Below are 18,584 nucleotides of genomic sequence, written 5' to 3'. Positions count from 1 at the left end.
CCGAGGCGTTTTTGTCCCAAGTGCCAGGTGGGCGTGGGAGGCCGGAGGTGCTGCTGGGATTCACAGGAAGGTCCTTGCTGGGCTCAGGGACTCAGGAAGGCCAGGTGGAGGTGCTGTCTGAGCCGGGGGTGCCCACAGCTCTGCAGAGGGGCTGGCGGGCAGGTCAAGCGGGGAGAGAGCCGAGCCACCTTCATGGAGCCCCCGGACACGGGCTTCAACGACAGCACTTCATCCTCGCACGGTTCTGGAGCCTGGAAGCCAGACATCGAGATGCCGGCAGGGCCGGGCTCCCTCCAGCGGCTCTGAGGAGGGTCCCCACTGTGCAGCCCAATGCAGCCCCTCCGAGCTCCTCGGCCGTCGCCGCCTCAGCCCCATCTCTGCCTCCGCCCTTCTTCCCTGTGTCTCCTCACAAGGACAACAGTCCCTGGAGCGAGGGCCCACCCTCGTCCACTGTGACAGCATCACAGCTGCTGACGTCTGCAGAGATGCATTTTCCAGATAAGGTCACATCCTGCGGCTCTGGGTGCACATGGATTTGGCGGGATGCTATTCAACCCAGTACACTGAGTGCTTAGAGGAGAGTCTGATATGAGTGGAAAGTCTGTTGGGAAATACCAGGCAAAGAGCAGACAGACCGAGGAAGATGCTAGACACGAATTTACAGTCTTGGAGTGTCTGTCATGGGTGGAGATTGTAATACAGCACCATTCTGAGGTGCATACGTGCTATTATCCCACCCACAGATGGGGAAACTGAGGCACAGAGACACTAACTTAAACAGCCAGAAGGAGACAGAGCCACAATTGGGATCAAGGCAGGTTCCTAACCTCCATCCCATTCTAAACACGTTTAATTAAGCACCTTGGACAAGAACAGCGTATGCACTTTCCTTCCATGGCCAGTGAGCTTGTCTGCCTGTGTCCCACATTCAGCGTGGCCGCTGGCCTGCAGAACAAAGTGCTTCTGTAACTGGTGTCAGCGTCTAGACCTTTGGACGGAGGGCCTGTTGCGGCAGGATTACGGCCCGACTGCCCCTACAGCACAGTGTCTTCTTGTAGTTTCAGGAATAGGGAGAATGTTGACTTTAAGCTCCTGGAAAATTCAAGGATGGGGTTGTTTGCTGGGGTGTCAGGTCAGCTGAGCCACGCCCTTTCCCCTGCCTGCAGTCCAGAAGGGCGAGGACACCTGGCTGTGCCCCAAGTGTCCTGGTGCCCCTGGTCACCTGTCGCTAGTGCCTGACACAACTAGGATGACCAACCACCCCGATTTGCAGGGTTTCCCGGGGCGCGGGAATTTCCATTTAAAAACAAGGACGGGGGGCTTCCCTGGTGGCGCAGTGGTGGAGAGTCTGCCTGCCGACGCGGGGGACGCGGGTTCGTGCCCCAGTCCGGGAGGATCCCACGTGCCGCCGAGCGACTGGGCCCGTGAGCCGCAAGTACTGAGCCTGCGCGTCTGGAGCCTGTGCTCCACAGCAAGAGAGGCCGCGACAGTGAGGGGCCCGCGCACCGCGATGAAGAGTGGCCCCCACTCGCCGCAACTAGAGAAAGCCCTCGCGCAGAAACGAAGACCCAGCACAGCCATAAAAAAATAAATAAAAATTTAAAAATAAATAAATAAATAAAAATGAAAACAAGGACAGGTTTTGAGTTGATCACCCTACTCTCAGCCCCCTCTTGTGTGCTGCCGGGGACTCTTCCTCTAGCAGAGGTGAGCTCCAGCCGTGTCCACAGGGAGAGAGCTGGGTGTCATGGCTGGTCCCCTTCGTTTCTAGAGAGGTGGACAATGTCTAATTCCGGTCCGTTGGAAGGCATCTGGAAGTAAGCCGCACCGTGGTAAAAGTAAGCGGGAGCCGTGGAGCTGTTTAGAGCGGTGCTTTTTTCTTGCAGGAGAAGAGGATGAGGAGGAGCCTGAGATGCCTGTGGGCCCCCGCCCCCGCCCCCTCTCTGAGCTGCACCTGAAGGAGAAGGCGGTGCCCATGCCAGAAGCCAGCGCCTTCTTCATCTTCAGCCCAAGCAACAGGTGTGTGGACGGGGCTTCGCTCTCTCTGTGACACGAGCCCGGCGGGTGTCAGTGCCCTCCAGCCTCTGGGTGGGCCTGGGACTCTCCCAGCTCCCCACAGCTTGTGTAAACAGGCACGGATTTAGGGAAGAGAGTCCTGGATTCTGAAGCAGAAGACCTGGGTTTGTTTTTCTCTCCATTTTGTGAAATGTGTAAACTCTTATTTCTATTCTGTTGGTGATTACATTTAACTTAACAAAGCCTAAAGTTGAACAAGATCCTAAACCTTCTCCTGCAAAGTAGAAGGAGTTAAAATAATTAGGCTACTTTACCTCCTCCCAGCCCTCTTACCTCACGTGTTATGGTTGATGAGTATTTTGGTCCCGATCTTTATTTCCAACACGACAAGTCAGACATGAGTACCGGTGTAGACAGTGTTATGTTTGGATTCACATACCACTTACTGTTTTATCTGTTCACCATTTTTTATGCATCTCAGTCCATCCTTGGGCAATCATTTTCTTTCCTCCTTAAAGTACATTCCTCAGAAGTTCTTTTATGGAAAATTCACTTGGCCTCTGTTTATCTGTAATCCTTTCCATTTCTTGTCCTTGAAAGGCAGTTTGGCTGTGTACACACTTCCAGGTCGACGGGTTTTAGCCTTCAGCGTGTTAGATGTGTTATTCCGCTGTGAAGTCGGAATTCCTACGATTGTTCCTTTGTCAGAATCTGCCCCTTGTCTCCAGTGGCTTTTAACATCATCTGCTGTCTCTGGGGTTGTGCACTTTTACCACCATGGATTTCTTTCCATTGATCCTGCTTGGAATATGTTATGTTTCTTAAACCTATGGATTTATATTTTTGTCAGTTCTTGAACGACGTTAAAGATTAGGAGAAGAATAGCGACTTCGTGGAAAGTTGCAGGGTAGAGTCTCTTTACACACTCGGCCTCGTCTTCCTTCTCTCCGGCTGGTCCGAGTGGACACAAGGTATACCTTCCCAGCGCACACATTCACACCTTCAGCCATTCATCTCCTAGCCTCTCGGTTGGAATTCTGGATCATTTCTTCAGCTACATCTTCCAATTTCTCAATTCTCCCTTCATCTCTACGTTACTGTGTGAACCGGTTTTCACATCAGCTTATATGTTTTCACTTCAGGCAGTCCCAGGTCTTGCTGGGTTTTGCAGCTCTATCTCCATCTGTGTCTGAGTTTCTTGTTCATTCATCATCTTTGTGGCCAAGTCCTTTATTCCATGAAACGTTTCAAATATAGCTGTTCTATAATGTGTATCTGATGTTCCCAGTATACACAGTCTTTGGGGAGGGGCCGCCTAAGTCAATTACTTGTAGTTTCTTCGATTCCCATCTTAGTGGCTTATCTTCTTGAGTGTTTAATGATCTTTGATTGTGACCTCAATACTTGATCTTAATCAGCAAGATTCCCATGGACCTAAATTAGGACTGGGAAGCTTTCTTCCAGATGCTCCTTGAGGGCATTGGCTCCGCCTAGGGGTCCCGGGCCCCTCTGCCCCACCTCCGACTGGCTCGAAGTTTCCTGACAGCAGTGCTGCCACTGGCCTCGTCAGGCGCCTCTACCCATCCCGGCTGCATGTCCCACAGACCCCAGCTCAGTGGCTTGGCTTGTTTGTTTGGGGAGGATCTCTGCAGACCTTTCCTAACTCTTGTGAAACCAGAATTGTCTGAAAAAGCTTGTCCTTTCCAGAATTTGGTGCTTCTGCATCAGTAAGGTCTCTCAGAGCATTTAGTCAACCACACGCCAGGAACAGAAGCCTGAAGGCCGGGTTCGAGCCCTGGCCACACACACACACACACACACACACACACACACACACACACACACACAGCGTCTGGGCAAGCCTGTCCTTCCTGGTGTCAGTGGTTTTTATCTATAAAATGAAGATGATAATCACACCCCTCTCCCCTCCTACTGTCAACATGAGACAGTATAAATGACGCCCTCGGCGTCCGAGGATCTACCGTGAGCGCTCGGGGGTCAGGTGTGTCGTTCTTCGTCATTGTGCCGAGGAGCGGGATTGACTTGCCGCCACGGGAGCGAGTCTCCGGGGAGCCTGGGCGCCCACGCTTCTGGGTGACTCCGTTACTCCCTGTACATAAACTTAGGAGGCGGATCTCACAAAGCCGTTTTTTTGGGGGGGTTTTTTGGGGGTTTTTTTTTTTGTGGTACGCGGGCCTCTCCTGCTGCGGAGCACAGGCTCCGGACGCGCAGGCTCAGCGGCCACGGCTCACGGGCCCAGCCGCCCCGCGGCACGTGGGATCCTCCCGGACCGGGGCACGAACCCGCATCCCCTGCGTCGGCAGGCAGACTCCCAACCACTGCGCCGCCAGGGAAGCCCAAAGCCGTTATTTTTAATGATGGGAAAGACGTCCCCAAACGAAAGCCGGTGGATGACGTCCAGTAGTGTGTGAGATGCAGGGGTCCCCGAAGGTCTCAGGCGCAGCCCCGAGGCCCTGTGGGTGGGCACGCGGCGTGGCGCGGGCGGCGGCACCGTTGCTCCCCTGCAGCAGGACGAGGCGGCCCCAGCCGTGTGACGGCCCCTCCCGCTCCCCCGCAGGTTCCGTCTCCAGTGCCATCGCATCGTCAACGACTCCATCTTCACCAACCTGATCCTCTTCTTCATCCTGCTCAGCAGCATCTCGCTGGCTGCCGAGGACCCCGTCCAGCACACCTCCTTCAGGAACCACGTAGGTACCTCGTCCCCTGCACCCCACCCCCGCCGTGTGGCCCCCAGCTTCTGTGGCCCAGCCCCGTCGTTCAGTCCAGAGTCCAGCCCACATCTCAGGGTCAGAGGCACAGCAGACATTTCCTTAAGAGATGAGAGCTGGGTGGAAACCCGTCTTAGGACCGTTGGCAGGAGGAGACCACGGACCCAGCGCCTCAGGCCAGCCTGACGGGCCACAGCAGACTCCACGGCCCGCGGTTGTTCCCCGGGGGTCCACCTCCCTGGAACTGAGCGGTTTACACCTTGCCGTGTCCTGGTCCCCGGGGCGCAGAGGCAGGCTGGTGCTCTGATGAGGCTGCCCTCGTATAGGAGGGCCTCAGTGACCCTCTGCAAAGTCTAAACTGAATTTGGAGACCACCCCAGGCTCTGGTGACCTACATCAAAGGCCGGAGTAAGACCTGCCATATCTCGAAGCCTCGAAACTTTATCAAATCCTAACCAGGTGGGCACGAAGGGAGGAGTCCACCACCTGCCAAGCCAGCCGGTGGTCCTGCAGCCTACGCGGTCCGGAGCTTTCTTACTGGGAAAGGCGCTGGCCCTTGCTCTGATCCGTCACCTGAGACGTAGTAAAGCATGAACCCCGGAGCCTGCCCCTAGCCTGGGGTGCACCCTTCCGCACCCTGAAGGGCACAGCAGCAGTGTAGGGTCCCACAAACGTGAGAGGCTAGCTCGTCACGCCAACGCGAATTAAGCGTTTTGCAATTTCACGCAAAGAGGAGCAAACCCTTTTGACAAGCATCCCAGCGGTCTGATCTGGGTTTGTAAGTAAACTGGTCTCATGAGAAAAGCACCCACCCAGACCCGGGACCAGTTGAGTCGGCGCTGGAAGCTCCCCTCACAGATCTGGGGACTTCAGGACCCAGTGCTGGGCCGGTGCCTCTGGCCCCCTAACCCGTTCTACTGTCTCCCCATGGAAAGGCTCCCTGCTTTGGGAGTGTGACCTCCCTGCTGGTGACCCCTCCTCCCGTCCCGCTTCTCCCATCCCTGCCCCATCCCCACCCTGTATCTCTTTGTTTTACAGATTCTGTTTTATTTTGACATTGTTTTCACTACCATTTTCACCATTGAAATTGCCCTGAAGGTAATGCGTGCCCCCTGCCCCGTCCTGTCCTGTCCTGTCCTGTCCGGCTGTCGCTGCTCTGCTGCTAACACACGCTCTGTTGTCCGGTCACTCGGGGCCACTAATCTGGTTGTGCTTATCTTTCAGATCCTAGGCAACGCAGACTATGTCTTCACTAGTATCTTTACGTTAGAAATTATCCTCAAGGTAACGCACGCAGCAAAGCCTCCCCTCTCTGCGCTCTGCCCCTTTTCTCTTGTTTCTTTCGCTCGTGTTTACTCTCCAGTCTCTGGAACTGGAGGATTTTGTGCCCCTCGCTCTGTGCCCTGTGCACAGTGTCGGACTGATGCTGGCCGGCCACCACGCGCCCCCCACCGCCTCTGGAAACCACGCCCGCCCCGGGCTAGAGCCGTCCTTTCCTCCTCCTGCCCAGAGGAGATGCCACACAAACGACAAGAGTGGGAAAGCTCAGGGGCCTCCAGGAGTCGCCCTGCCTGTGCCCTCGGGATGCCTGTTGCCAGCACAGGCCTGTGTGGTGGTGATCGCGGGGCCAAGGCCAGTGTCCCAACCGGGGGCTTTGGACAGACCCTGTAGACACCTCTGAGCCCTGGGTTACCCCCACGGCTCCGCTGCCTCGCCCCTTTTTGCCCCGGGCCTGCAGGAGGGAGCCGTGTCCTCCAGGGCTCAGTGTGGAGCCCAGAGCCCAGGGCTGAGGGGCTGGACCCCCAGGTCCGGACCCGCCCGCTCCAGCCCTGTGACCCCAGCACGGCAGAGCCCACGCCTGAGCAACTTCGGCTGACAGGCGTTTGCCCTAAGCTTTATTTTGCTATTTCTATGAACGTACAGTTAATACATTACTTACGTCTACTCTGTTAGGGTTTCCAAGTTTCCCAGGCCACCCGAGCTTCGGGGGTGAGTTCCAAGTCGAGGGGGCGTGCGTGGCTCCCGTTGTCTCCCAGAGCCTGGAGGTCACCCTCTCCGTGGCCGGCGGGGCTGCTCCCCTCGGTGCCTCCTCCGGGTCTGGGCTCCTCCCTCCCGGCCTCCTTCCGGCGAGGACGGCCCGTCACATCCACATGCAACCTGAGTGGTCACTTCTGCGTGCCTTCTTTTCTTTCGTCCAGACCCCCTGGTTCCAGCTAACCAGACGCTAACCAAGAGGAAACCAGGAGTGTTCCTGGGGTTCCCTCTCTGACCCCAGGGTGGTTGGGGGCGGGGGGAACCAGGGCCGCCCGGCTGCGTGGACGCTGTTCCCTGGACTCCAGACTCAGGGCAGCACACGAACACCGCACTCTGCCCCGGTCTCAGACCCTCCCCGGAGCTCCCGGGTGGCCCCCAGCGGTGCTCCGTTCCCTCCAAGGCTGCCGCCTCCTCCCAAGCACGGTCCTGGGGAGATCCGCCCACCCTCGCCCTCTGCCTCTGGCTTTCACGCCGACTGGCTGTGCCTCCAGGTGCAGCCTGGCCCGGGATACTGCCTGCGCGTCTTCGCCCGGGTGCCTCTGTCCCGCCCGTGGGCCCGGCGTCCTGCCCGGCGGAGGTGACCGTCGTGCCCGAGGGGTGTCCAGTGTCAGGGACAGTTGGAAGGCCTGGGCACGTTTGGCCTTGTGGGACCAGGACGGTTGGCCTGCATGATGCCAAGGCTGTCACCTAGAGGAGGAGGGCGGGGGGACCAGAACCCGCGAGTAGAGATTGCAGGAGGTAAGAGGAGTTCGATGAGCAGCATTGCTGCCCGGAGAGGAGCTGGATGGACGGAGGGACGTGCTGTCCTCCCAGCCCAGAGTCCAACCCTTTTCTCTCCCCAGCGAGGCTCTTCCTGGGCAAAGGTTAGGACTTTAGGAGCAGGGGCGGGGTGGGTGGCAGTCAGCAGACAGGGTAAAAGGGGGATCCTGCACTGGGTACCTGACTCCCTGGGTGTCACAGGGAACTTTCAAATAACTGCCCCATTTTCCCAGCATCCACCTGTCCTTTGTCCTATGGCCACCCTTCCTCTGGCCCTGCCTGGGTGGATGGCCTGCGCACACACACACACACACACACACACACACACACACACTCACACACACACACACACTCACCAGCCTTCGGGGCTCAGGGCTTCTCAGGTAACACAAACCGTGGAAGCACCCGGGCCCACACTCGGGGGCCCAGACCTCCACTAAGAGACAGGGCAGCAGCCCCTCCAGATGGCAGGCCTTTGGGACAGATCTCCAACTGCATTCCCCCGCAACCCTTCACATAATCCACCCACTTCTGGAAGCTCCTGCAGGACACAGGTGCCTGAGTCCCCTGTGACCCCCTCCTGCAGGACGTAAGTGGGAAGAATTAGGTTCCAAGAGCTGTTTTTGCCCATTTCCCCTGTGTTTGCTTTTGAATCGCTCCGCGGACAGGCTGCCTTGCGCGAGCTGTTTCCAAAGAGATAGATTGCACCCCAGGTGACCAGGGAGCTGCTCCCAAGCTCTAAGCCGTCAGCTCCAAATCTCCCCCTTTGGCTGTCGCTTCACGGCTGTGACCCTTCAGCTCTTCGCCTGGAAATCCACTGGCCCTTAGTTCCCGTCAAGGAAATCGGACCGGTGTTTGTGGGGCCTCAACAGCGGCTCTAGGCTGAGCTCCGAGGCGGGAGGTGACAGCAAAGCCAAGACAGTCATCACCCCTGACGTGGTCCCTTCTTAGTCTCCAAGGGGCTTTCACGTGGTTCTCCAGCAGGCGCCTCACCACGGCAGGGAAGGGGATGCTACTTTACAGAGGGGGACACTGGACATCCTCCCCATCACAGGAGGGACCCAGAATCCCAGTCCCAGCTCTCTGGCCGAGTCCAGCTCTCTGCAGAGAAGCTCGCCTGGCATGGAGCTTGCCGTCCGCAGGACAGTGACCTAAGGGCTTTACGTGTAATTCCCGAGGGCGCTTACAACCCTCCAGGGTAGAGGATGTCGTCGCCCCATTTCTCAGATGAGACTCAGGGAAGTTGAGTAACTTGCCCCGGGCACTCAAAGTGCAGAGGGTGGGATTCAAACTCAGGTGGCCTGGCTCCAGAGCTGTGCTCTTACTGTGGTGCCCACGGCCCCTCTGCACACACGACTCCAGGACCAGACAGTAGAATGGAGCTCAGAGTACTAGGCAGGGATCGTCAGCACTGCCTGCGGCTGGGAAGTGCACGGATGCGGGTTGCCAGCGTCCTTGGTAGAACTTGGGGCGTTAGGGTCTGCCCGAGAGTGGGGGATTGCCTGGGACTAAACCAGGAAAGTCCCGGGAAGCCAGGGTGGCTGGTCCCCACTGGGGGTCCCCCCAGAGGACCGTGTCCTAGGCGGGCCCTGAGGTGGAGCAAGCTTGGGGTGGGGGGGCGGGTCCTGAGCGTACAGGGGCGCAAGGGCTGCAGATGCAGGACTGAAGGGCCGCTGAGAGTCCTGGGCGGGGCGCCTTCAGTGGCTGTGGCGGCCGCGGCAGCAGAAGCCCCCGGCACCGGCACCGTGTCTCCTCCTATCCTGCCTGCCCCCCAGCCCTCCGTCACCTCCCTGCTCTTCGCCTGGGCCCGGCCGGAAGTGCCGTGTGGGGAGGGGTGGAGGGAGGGGTCTCTGGAGCCCGGGGGCTGCTCATGGCACGCTTCCCCATGTCCCCCCAGATGACCGCCTACGGGGCCTTCCTGCACAAGGGTTCCTTCTGCCGCAACTACTTCAACATCCTGGACCTGCTGGTGGTCAGCGTGTCCCTCATCTCCTTCGGCATCCAGTGAGTGGGGCCCCCTGGCCCCCGAGGGAGGCGTGGATGGGGGACGGGGTCAGAGAGGACAGCCGGGGGCCGGGGGTCGGGGGAGAGGACAGCTGGTGGCGGGGAGGCCTGCCTGTGGCCGCGGCGGAACTAGGCTGGGAGCGGGACGGGGCCTCGCCAGCGGCTGTGGCTTCTGGCGTCTGGGTCCTCAGTGGTGGGGCCCTTGGGGTACATTGACCCAAGCGAGGATCTGTTTCCTTGTCTGGGTCTCACCCAGCAGACGGTCCCGGCCCAGTTACGAGAGAGGAAGGTCTCCAGGGCACCCACCCACCGGCTCCGCGGGCACCCCCAGCCCGGGCCTGCCATGGCCACGGCCGCCCCTGACCCCACCCCCACCCCCACCCCTTCGTCTCCGGTGTCCAGTCTGAGCCCCTGATGACGGAGGAAGGCGGAGGAAGGGCTGGTCCTCACCCCGGGCTGCACAGGGCAAGCACCGGAGCGGCTTCCAAACAAGACCTTTGCCCGGACCCCTCCCACCCCCCCAAGCTTTGAGTTAATTGCTCCGGGCTACAGCCAGGGCCTGAGGGATTTAAAACGCTCTCCGGACAATTCCACCTGCAACCAAGGCTGTGACCCGTGCTCAGGTTTAAAAGGATCCCATTACTAGTTTCTCCCGAATTCCACCAGCTGATATTGCTACCTCTGTACTTAATTTCCAAAGCACCTTCCGTACACATTCCTCTCTGACCCTCACAGGACCCATGAGGCAGGCAGGGCCAGTGGTGTTATCACTGTTTCATAGACAGAAAACCTGAGGTCAGGGCCTGGGACTTGGCCCGGGTCACCCCAGTGGCAGAGCAGAGGCGCCTGGGGCTCCATCCCGAGGCTGTCCGCATGGTCGGCCTAGAAGGAGCGGAGGTGGAGGCGTTCAGAGTGAGACCCTTGGCTGGGATCATCGTTATTTTACCCCAGGCTGTGAGCCTGTGAGCCTGTGGGGCTAATCTGCCACCGCCACTGAATCGCTCTTAACCTGGAGCCAAGAATCCCCCCCTCAGTCTGGCCTTTCCACCCCTCCCATTGTCCCTGAGATGCTGGGATGGATCGGGCAGCCCTTTGAGTCCCTTGTGATCAGAGAGTCGTGAACCAGAGACGTAGGACTTTCCCCCATCCCACTCTCGAGCGGACGGCGTCCCGACACGGGAGGAGTGAGGTCAGCGCTTGCTGATGGGACCGCGTGTTTTAGGTCCCAAGGCGGGTAAAGGCTCTCCGCAGGCGGCTGGTGGGTGAGGCTGAGGGACACTTCAGAGAGCCCGCCAACACGCCGGGGTGAGGGGCCTGCGCGCCCCCCTGGAGGGCAGCAGTGGCCTTTGCTCCCCGGGGAGCCGGCTGGGCCCTGGCATCCCAGGCACACGGAGTCTGTGGTGTCAGGGCCGCTGCCCCTAGGCCTGGGTGTGCTGTGCACAGAGTGAGCCTGTTGGACGGCCACCTGGGACTTGGGTTTGCAGGTGGGCACCAGGCGTCTCCTCCACCCAAAGTCCCACCATTCGGGCAGCATTTCTTCAAGTTCATGATAATAAAAGCCAGCACGGATTCACATCACAACATGTGCCAGTTAGGCTGCTAGATGGTTCGTGTGCGTTTTCTCATTTGATCCTTGCAACGAGCTCGTGAGGTGATCACTGCCCCGTTTTACAGATGAAGAAGCTAGGGCTCAACAGAGTTAGGAAGTGTATCCTCAGCGGCCGGGCTTTGGTGGAGCTTTGCCTCGCCCTACGTGTCCTCGGCAAGGCAGTCAGCCCCTGAGTAGCACGTTATACTGCTAAGGGCTCATGGTAAATGCTTCTCCCATGATTTGCTCACCATCAAGAAAGTCCCCGGCTCCCCGGCCAGCTCTGGGTCCCTGCAGTGGGAGAAGGGAGTAGGAAGTGGTGCTGGGGCGAGAAAGTCCCCAGCAGACTCCCCAGTCCCCCCCTTTGGGCTGGGACTTCCTCCTCTGCTGCTGGACCAGGGGCAGAAGAGGCTCACCCCCGCCCGTCCTCTCTCCCAGGTCCAGTGCCATCAACGTGGTGAAGATCTTGCGAGTCCTGAGGGTGCTCAGGCCCCTGAGGGCCATCAACAGGGCCAAGGGGCTGAAGGTGAGCTGGGCGGGCCTGAGTGGGAGCCCCCAACACAGCAAGCCTCAGCCTGGGGGTCCACGTGAGGTGACGGGCAGGCGGGAGACAGGGACAGCAGTCAGGCTCCCGGGTCAGAGCCGGGACCCTCCTGCCAGCAGCTCAGCCCCACTTCCCATCCCGGATCCGTGATACACGGAGCCACAGCAGAGGCCCCCGTTCACAATCCCAACCTCTCAGCAAAGCTTTTGTAAAAGGAGACATGCACACTCCCCCGAGCCCCAGGTAGTGATGAGGGCCCTGAATTGCTGCCCCCTGAACATGGGAAGCCAGCGGGGCTTTGGTCCCTGTGGTCGCCTAGAGCCCAGTGGGACGTGGGTTTCCCCAGGCTCCATCACCCCGTGACCTAGGAGGATGCTTTGCCCCTTTGAGTCTCATTGCCCCGCTCGTGGCAAAGGGCTGCCCGCACCTCCTCTGAGAGGCTCGTGGCAAAGGGGGCCCGGCCAAGGTCCCAGACCCGACCCCCTCTGTGCACCTGCAGCACGTGGTGCAGTGCGTGTTCGTGGCCATCCGCACCATCGGGAACATCGTGATCGTCACCACGCTGCTCCAGTTCATGTTCGCCTGCATCGGGGTCCAGCTCTTCAAGGTAGGGTCTTGGCCGGATCTGTGGCCCTGCATCCTTCCCGCCCACCTGGGCGGGAGCCGGCAGAGGGGACACGGAGGGGACAGTGCTGGGTCACACTGGGGATGGATGCGGCCTCCCCACAGCCCCTCCCAGCTTCCAGACCTGAGGAGGACTGGTTCCCAGACCGGAGGAGGACTGACTAGTTCCCAGACCAGAGGAGGACTGACTGGTTCCCAGACCAGAAGGAGGACTGACTGGTTCCCAGACCAGAAGGAGGACTGACTGGTTCCCAGAGCAGGGGAGGACTAACTAGTTCCCAGAGCAGGGGAGGACTAACTAGTTCCCAGACCTGAGGAAGACTAACTAGTTCCCAGACCCAGGGAGGATTAACTAGTTCCCAGACCCGAGGAAGACTGAGCAGGGGAGGACTAACTAGTTCCCAGGCCCGAGGAAGACTAGTTCCCAGACCCAGGGAGGACTAACTAGTTCCCAGAGCAGGGGAGGACTAACTAGTTCCCAGACCCAAGGAAGACTAACTAGTTTCCAGAGCAGGGGAGGACTAACTAGTTCCTAGACCTGAGGAAGACTAGTTTCCAGAGCAGGGGAGGACTAACTAGTTCCCAGACCCGAGGAAGACTAACTAGTTCCCAGACCAGAGGAGGACTAACTAGTTCCCAGACCCAGGAAGGACTAACTAGTTCCCAGACCCAAGGAGGACTAGTTCCCAGACCCAAGGAAGACTAACTAGTTTCTAGAGCAGGGGAGGACTAACTAGTTCCCAGACCGGGGGAGGACTAACTAGTTCCCAGACCCAGGGAGGACTAACTAGTTCCCAGACCCAGGGAGGACTAGTTCCCAGACCCAAGGAAGACTAACTAGTTTCCAGAGCAGGGGAGGACTAACTAGTTCCCAGACCCAAGGAAGACTAACTAGTCCCCAGAGCAGGGGAGGACTAACTAGTTCCCAGACCCGAGGAGGACTAACTAGTCCCCAGGGCAGGGGAGGACTAACTAGTCCCCGGAACAGGGAGGACCAGTTCCCAGACCCGAGGCGGGCTAGTCCGCAGTCTGAGAGGAGCCGCGCGGAGGCAGGTGCTGCTCCGTCGCCGCCCGGCCCTCTCAGCCCCGGCCCTTGCTTGTAGAGAACAGCAGAGGGACTGCTCCCCCCGGCCCCCGTGTGAGCCCCCACCCAGCCCGCGGGGCTCCCGGTGACCACCCACCCGGTCGCTGCAGAGCCCCGGTTTGCCTGGGTGCTCGCCCTGCTCCTGGCGGGCCCTCGGCGACAGGGAGGCCGGGTCCCTGCTTCCTGCCCTTCTCGGCCTCAGCCCTTCTGCCCCTGAAGCTCCCCCCGCGCCGTGTCGTCGTGCCCTGACTTCCACCACCGAACTCAGCCCCCAGCCCTGCCCGTCCCCCCCGCCCGCCCCACCAGACCTGCCTGTGGGCCCAGCTTCGCCGTCGGGGCTTCCCTGCGGTCGGGTGCCTGCGGCCCAGGGCGCGTTTGTGCAGCGACCGCTCTGGCTTCCCGTCCGGCTCTGCTCTCCTTACACTCTCGTCCCGAGACCCCAGCGCGGAGCTGGCTACAGACACACCGCTAACTGGTTTCTGACGGGTCCCTCGACTGAGGAGCATGTCCGGTCACTTTGCTCTTCCACCTTCCAGGGCAAGCTCTACACCTGTTCGGACAGTTCCAAACAGACGGAGGCCGAGTGCAAGTGAGTGCGGCCGGGGTCAGCCGGGCTGGTTGACTGCAGGCGGTTGGTGACCCGTCCTGAGAGGAGGGGTGGCCTGTTCTTTCTCTGACAGCAGCGGTGGCTGCACTTTCACCCACGGGTTGTCTGGTCCTATTGACGTAACACATAAGATCATCTGTTCCGGAATATTCCAGCCCCGGCGTCTTCCCAGTGGCTAGAGCTACGGGTTTGAGCTTGGCCGGTTTCATCCCGCCCCCAAGCCGGGAGGCGCGGTGGGCAGGTTGAGGGGAGACAAGAGAGCCCAGAACGAGCCCTTTCTCCCCTCCCCAGGGGGAGCTACGTGACGTACAAGGACGGGGAGGTGGACCACCCCGTCGTCCAGCCGCGCAGCTGGGAGAACAGCAAGTTTGACTTCGACAACGTCCTGGCGGCTATGATGGCCCTCTTCACCGTCTCCACCTTCGAGGGGTGGCCAGAGTGAGTACGCGGACCGCGGGTTTCAGCCGCCGCGCCGCACCCTTCCCAGAGGCCACGCTTCTCGCCTCCCCAGGCCGCGGTTGCCGCCCCAGCACCACTCTGCTTTTCCTGGACTTCAGAGCTTCAACCCCAAACGAGCTCCTTTTAGCTCCCCTCCCCAACCTAGACTGAGCTGCAGTGAAGTCTGGCATCTGGGAGTGGAGGGGCCCCTGGGTCACCGTAGGACCGAAGGCCACCCCTCCCGGCAGGCACGGACGTGGGTGGAGATGGCGGAGGTGCCCGCTGGTTAGACTCTGCCCCGGTCTCCTCGGAGGGAGCTGTGTCTGATTTACAGAGGAAAGTTCCTGCACAGGCAGTGCTGCCAGGCCTGGAGCAGCCTGGCGGCCCGTAAGCTGTGTCCCCTCTACCAGGCCTGTCCAGGAGGGGCTCCGTGTATCTCTGTACAGACACCTGCTTCCCTCACGCCCCCGTGTGTATTCTGGTGACGTGATCATCTGAAAGTCAGGAAATTCTAGGTATTTCTAAGTCAGCAACAGCACGTGATCTTAGGTGAGAGGCACCATTATTAAATGGTAAAATACCAGTACTACCTAGAGAACAGCCAAGTACTGTGTGGAGTAACAGCGGCGGGAGAGGAAGGCAGGCCATCCGCGAAGAGAAGCAGCCCGCCGGGCACACAGCCCTGGCCCAGGTGGGCGGCGGACACAGGCCAGCTGAGTGTGAACCGGACCGTTGCCGGTGATCTGAGTGAGCCTGGCGCGGTTTTGTGTCAGGTGTTTCTATCCTAAGTGGATCCTCGTTCTCAGATTTACTCTATGTTCGCTGTAACACCCTCCGAGTCTCTGCCAGAGAAGCAGCAAAGCTGTTTCAATAGTTGCCAATATCTCCAGCATTTGAAATCAACGGCCATGACTCGTGTCACACTTAGTCGCAGGCAGTCTCAGAGCACCTTCACATACGTTAGCTCAACTACCCTGCCGGGCGGGAAAGTCTGGAATTATTGTCTCCACTTTGCAGGTAAGGAAGCTGAGGCTCAGAGAGGTTGACTGGTTTGCCCAAGTCCCACAGCCAGTAAGAGGCAGAGCTGGGGCTCGAACCCGGGCCCCCTGACTCTCAGCCTGGAGCTGTTTGCAGCTCCCCGGCCCCGGGGGCACGAGGAGCAGCGGTGTCATGGCCACCGCCCTCCGCGGGCTGTCGCCCCCAGGCTGCTGTACCGCTCCATCGACTCCCACACGGAGGACAAGGGCCCCATTTACAACCACCGCGTGGAGATCTCCGTCTTCTTCATCATCTACATCATCATCATCGCCTTCTTCATGATGAACATCTTCGTGGGCTTTGTCATCGTCACCTTCCAGGAGCAGGGGGAGCAGGAGTACAAGAACTGCGAGCTGGACAAGAACCAGGTGGGCCCCGGGGGCGCGAGGGGCCGGGGGGGGGCTGCAGCTCGGGGCCCCCCGGGGGAGGATGTGGTCAGGAGAGAGCCCCAGCCCCCCACCCCCTGTGCCTCCTGGAGGCCCAAGGGCAGGAGGAACGCAACCCTGCAGATCCAGCTTGCAGCCGCGCTCAGCCAACAGGGCCTGTTAACAGCTCCTCAGGGAGACGCGGTGGTGGGTCTGGGGGGTGCTGTGAAAGAGCCTCTCACCCGCACCTAGAAGCGGATGAGTCAGGAGGTGCCCAGGGTGGGGCGGCACCGTTGATAGAGAGGAAGGAAACCAGGACAGTGAGAGTGGAGGTTTGGGGAGGGGAGAGGACGGCTTAGAAACCACCGTTAGATGGTTTCCTGTAGAACCGAGAGGCCGTGCACGCAGAGGGCGGGAATGGCTCCAGCAGGAGGGACGCGGCCACGCCGGCCCTGCGCTGAGATCCGCGGCCGGGAGGGCAGGCTGGCTGTGCGGTCAGGAGGCCGGGAAGCGTCCACGGGAGATGCCACGCGTCCGTGGGGGACTCGAGCTCTGCTAGGGAAGGAGCACCCCCCGTCGGGCCCGCTGCACCCCTTGCAGCTCCGATGTCCACACCTTGGGTCTAGACTCAGCCATCTGGCCGCTGTGTGGACTTTGGATCGTAAGGAAGCCAGGAGAGAGGGATTGGCGAGTGTAGGCGAGAGGTGACGGTAGAGATGGAGAGAACAGAACCGGTCAGGCTTGGAGGCTGGGGTGAGAGAAGGGCCTGGTCCTGACTGGGCTCCGGGCACAGCGCAGAGATGGTCGGAGTGTAGTCGGCCCAGGATCCCACCCCCTGGCCGTGAGCTGTGACTTCTGGTCTGCGGACCCCGGCAGATAAGAAAGATGCACTTAGGACAGGAAAGGAACGTTGAGGAGAGACGGGCCCCCAGGAGAGTCTGTGGCCGGGAAACCATCCGAGAGAAGACAAACTATCAAACAGTCAGCAAGTATTTACCAGATGTGCCCCCGAGCATTTGCGGTGTACAGCAGGCATCGCCGAGATGGAGAGAAGGCGACACGGACCCCCTGACTACGTCCTGACGGGGACTAACTAGAGAGGGTCTCTCCCCGGTTCAGGGAGGGATAGAAAATCAAAAAACGTCCAAGTAGCAGCTCAGCCTCTAAACGAGCTAGAGCCATAGATGGTCTCTCTCTCTCCCAGAGGACCCACCCCCGGGGTGTGCGGCTTCCTCTGCACCCACCCACCCCCGCCATCCCCCCGTCATCCGGGTTTCTCACCCCTGTCTCCCCGACCCAGCGGCAGTGCGTGGAGTACGCCCTCAAGGCCCGGCCCCTGCGGAGGTACATCCCCAAGAACCAGCACCAGTACAAGGTGTGGTACGTGGTCAACTCCACCTACTTCGAGTACCTGATGTTCGTCCTCATCCTGCTCAACACCATCTGCCTGGCCATGCAGGTCGGTCCCGCGGGCCGGCCACGGGGCCTGCCGGTGGGCACACGGGGCGCGTGTCGCCGTCACGCTGGCCAAGGGGGCGGGGGGCGGCTGGAGGAACACAAGTGTCCCTTCTGGAGCGGGGAGGGTCCCAGGATCCTGGGTTGATGAGACGGAGGGAGGGGAGTGGAGCACAGGTGACCCTGGAGGGGCCGTGACCGGTAGTGGGCCGAGCTGGGTGGAGGCCGCTGAGGGCCAGGAGGCCGGCAGAGCTGCCCCCCGGTCGGGGCAGGAACGCAAGCCTCTGCGCAGCTGCGCTGGCAGTGGCTTAGAGGCGGGAGGGGTCCGCGGGGCTCCCTGGGTCCACGTGGCCCCCACGGGGCTGGTCGGCCCCCCGGGCCTCTCTGCTGAGGGGTGGCTGGGAGCAGGGAGCCCCAGGCTCATTTCATGGTCCCCCGGCCCCTCCAGCACTACGGTCAGAGCTGCCTGTTCAAAATCGCCATGAACGTCCTCAACATGCTCTTCACCGGCCTCTTCACGGTGGAGATGATTCTGAAGCTCATCGCCTTCAAGCCCAAGGTAGGCCTCTGAGACGGGCCTCTGGTCCACGGTGCTGGGCGGACAGGGCGGGGGGCAGTGGGTGCAGAGTCTCCGCGAGGGACCGTATCCTCCCGACGATAAACGCTCCAGCTCCGGAGCCCGCGGGCCTTGAGCCAGGCCAGCTCCTCGAAGCAGAATCTCAGCCCGCGGTCCGGGCCGTGGTCTGGACACGGGGAGCAGGGCCGTGCCTGCGCAAACCTCCTTGCAGGGTGTAGGCAGGATGGTCCTCGTCCCCCCACCGTGGCCCCGGCCCCCGGCACGTCCTCTAGAGGAGACTGGAAACCAAACCTCTCGAGGCCCAGCCCCCCAGACCCACCCGGGCTCTGTTCTCTCCCCGTTTCGCCCGCCGTGCAGATTAAGAGCCTGGATGTAGAAGCTGAGCCGGGGCCGCGTTTGCTCAGGGCTGGGTGTCTGTTTCCCCACCTCAGGGCTGCATCACCGCCCCCTGTACCTTCCAGTACGGGACGGACCTGCAAATGTCCCTGCTTTGCTACTTGTAAGCAGCTTCTAGAAAAAAGGCTGGGAGAGGAGATTAGAGCTGCTGGCTGAGTGAGGCAGGGCAGGGCAGGGCAGGTTGGCTCCCCGTCACTTGGATTATCTGTGCCCTCCCCAACCCACCTGCCCCTGGGCCTCAAGGACGGAGGGTGACCCGGTTCAAGCAGGCCTTCCATCTCCGGCCCTGTAGACAGGTCAGCATCGCCGGCGTCCACTGACCTGGG

The 18,584-nt window shown here is 60.3% G+C and overlaps 1 protein-coding gene across 13 annotated transcripts in view; it reads left to right on the top strand.

Moving 5' to 3' along the window:
• The window catches only part of CACNA1C (calcium voltage-gated channel subunit alpha1 C), a 521,192-nt gene that overhangs the window by 441,978 nt on the left and 60,630 nt on the right, over positions 1-18,584 (top strand). For 8 of the 13 annotated variants that reach the window (XM_067008444.1, XM_067008443.1, XM_067008439.1 and 5 more), the window contains exons 19-29: positions 1,887-2,019; positions 4,595-4,724; positions 5,784-5,843; positions 9,436-9,542; positions 11,569-11,656; positions 12,174-12,281; positions 13,919-13,971; positions 14,281-14,427; positions 15,632-15,833; positions 17,131-17,289; positions 17,734-17,844. In XM_067008444.1, the coding sequence (XP_066864545.1) occupies positions 1,887-2,019; positions 4,595-4,724; positions 5,784-5,843; positions 9,436-9,542; positions 11,569-11,656; positions 12,174-12,281; positions 13,919-13,971; positions 14,281-14,427; positions 15,632-15,833; positions 17,131-17,289; positions 17,734-17,844 (1,298 nt within the window). Of the gene's footprint in view, positions 1-1,886; positions 2,020-4,594; positions 4,725-5,783; positions 5,844-5,969; positions 6,030-9,435; positions 9,543-11,568; positions 11,657-12,173; positions 12,282-13,918; positions 13,972-14,280; positions 14,428-15,631; positions 15,834-17,130; positions 17,290-17,733; positions 17,845-18,584 lie in introns of all 13 variants that reach the window. The other 5 variants (XM_067008440.1, XM_067008436.1, XM_067008437.1 and 2 more) reach the window with 2 other exon arrangements.

The sequence above is a fragment of the Kogia breviceps genome, chromosome 12 (assembly GCF_026419965.1).
Source record: "Kogia breviceps isolate mKogBre1 chromosome 12, mKogBre1 haplotype 1, whole genome shotgun sequence".
Taxonomy (NCBI): domain Eukaryota; kingdom Metazoa; phylum Chordata; class Mammalia; order Artiodactyla; family Physeteridae; genus Kogia; species Kogia breviceps.
This window is presented reverse-complemented; position numbering and strand designations above follow the sequence as displayed.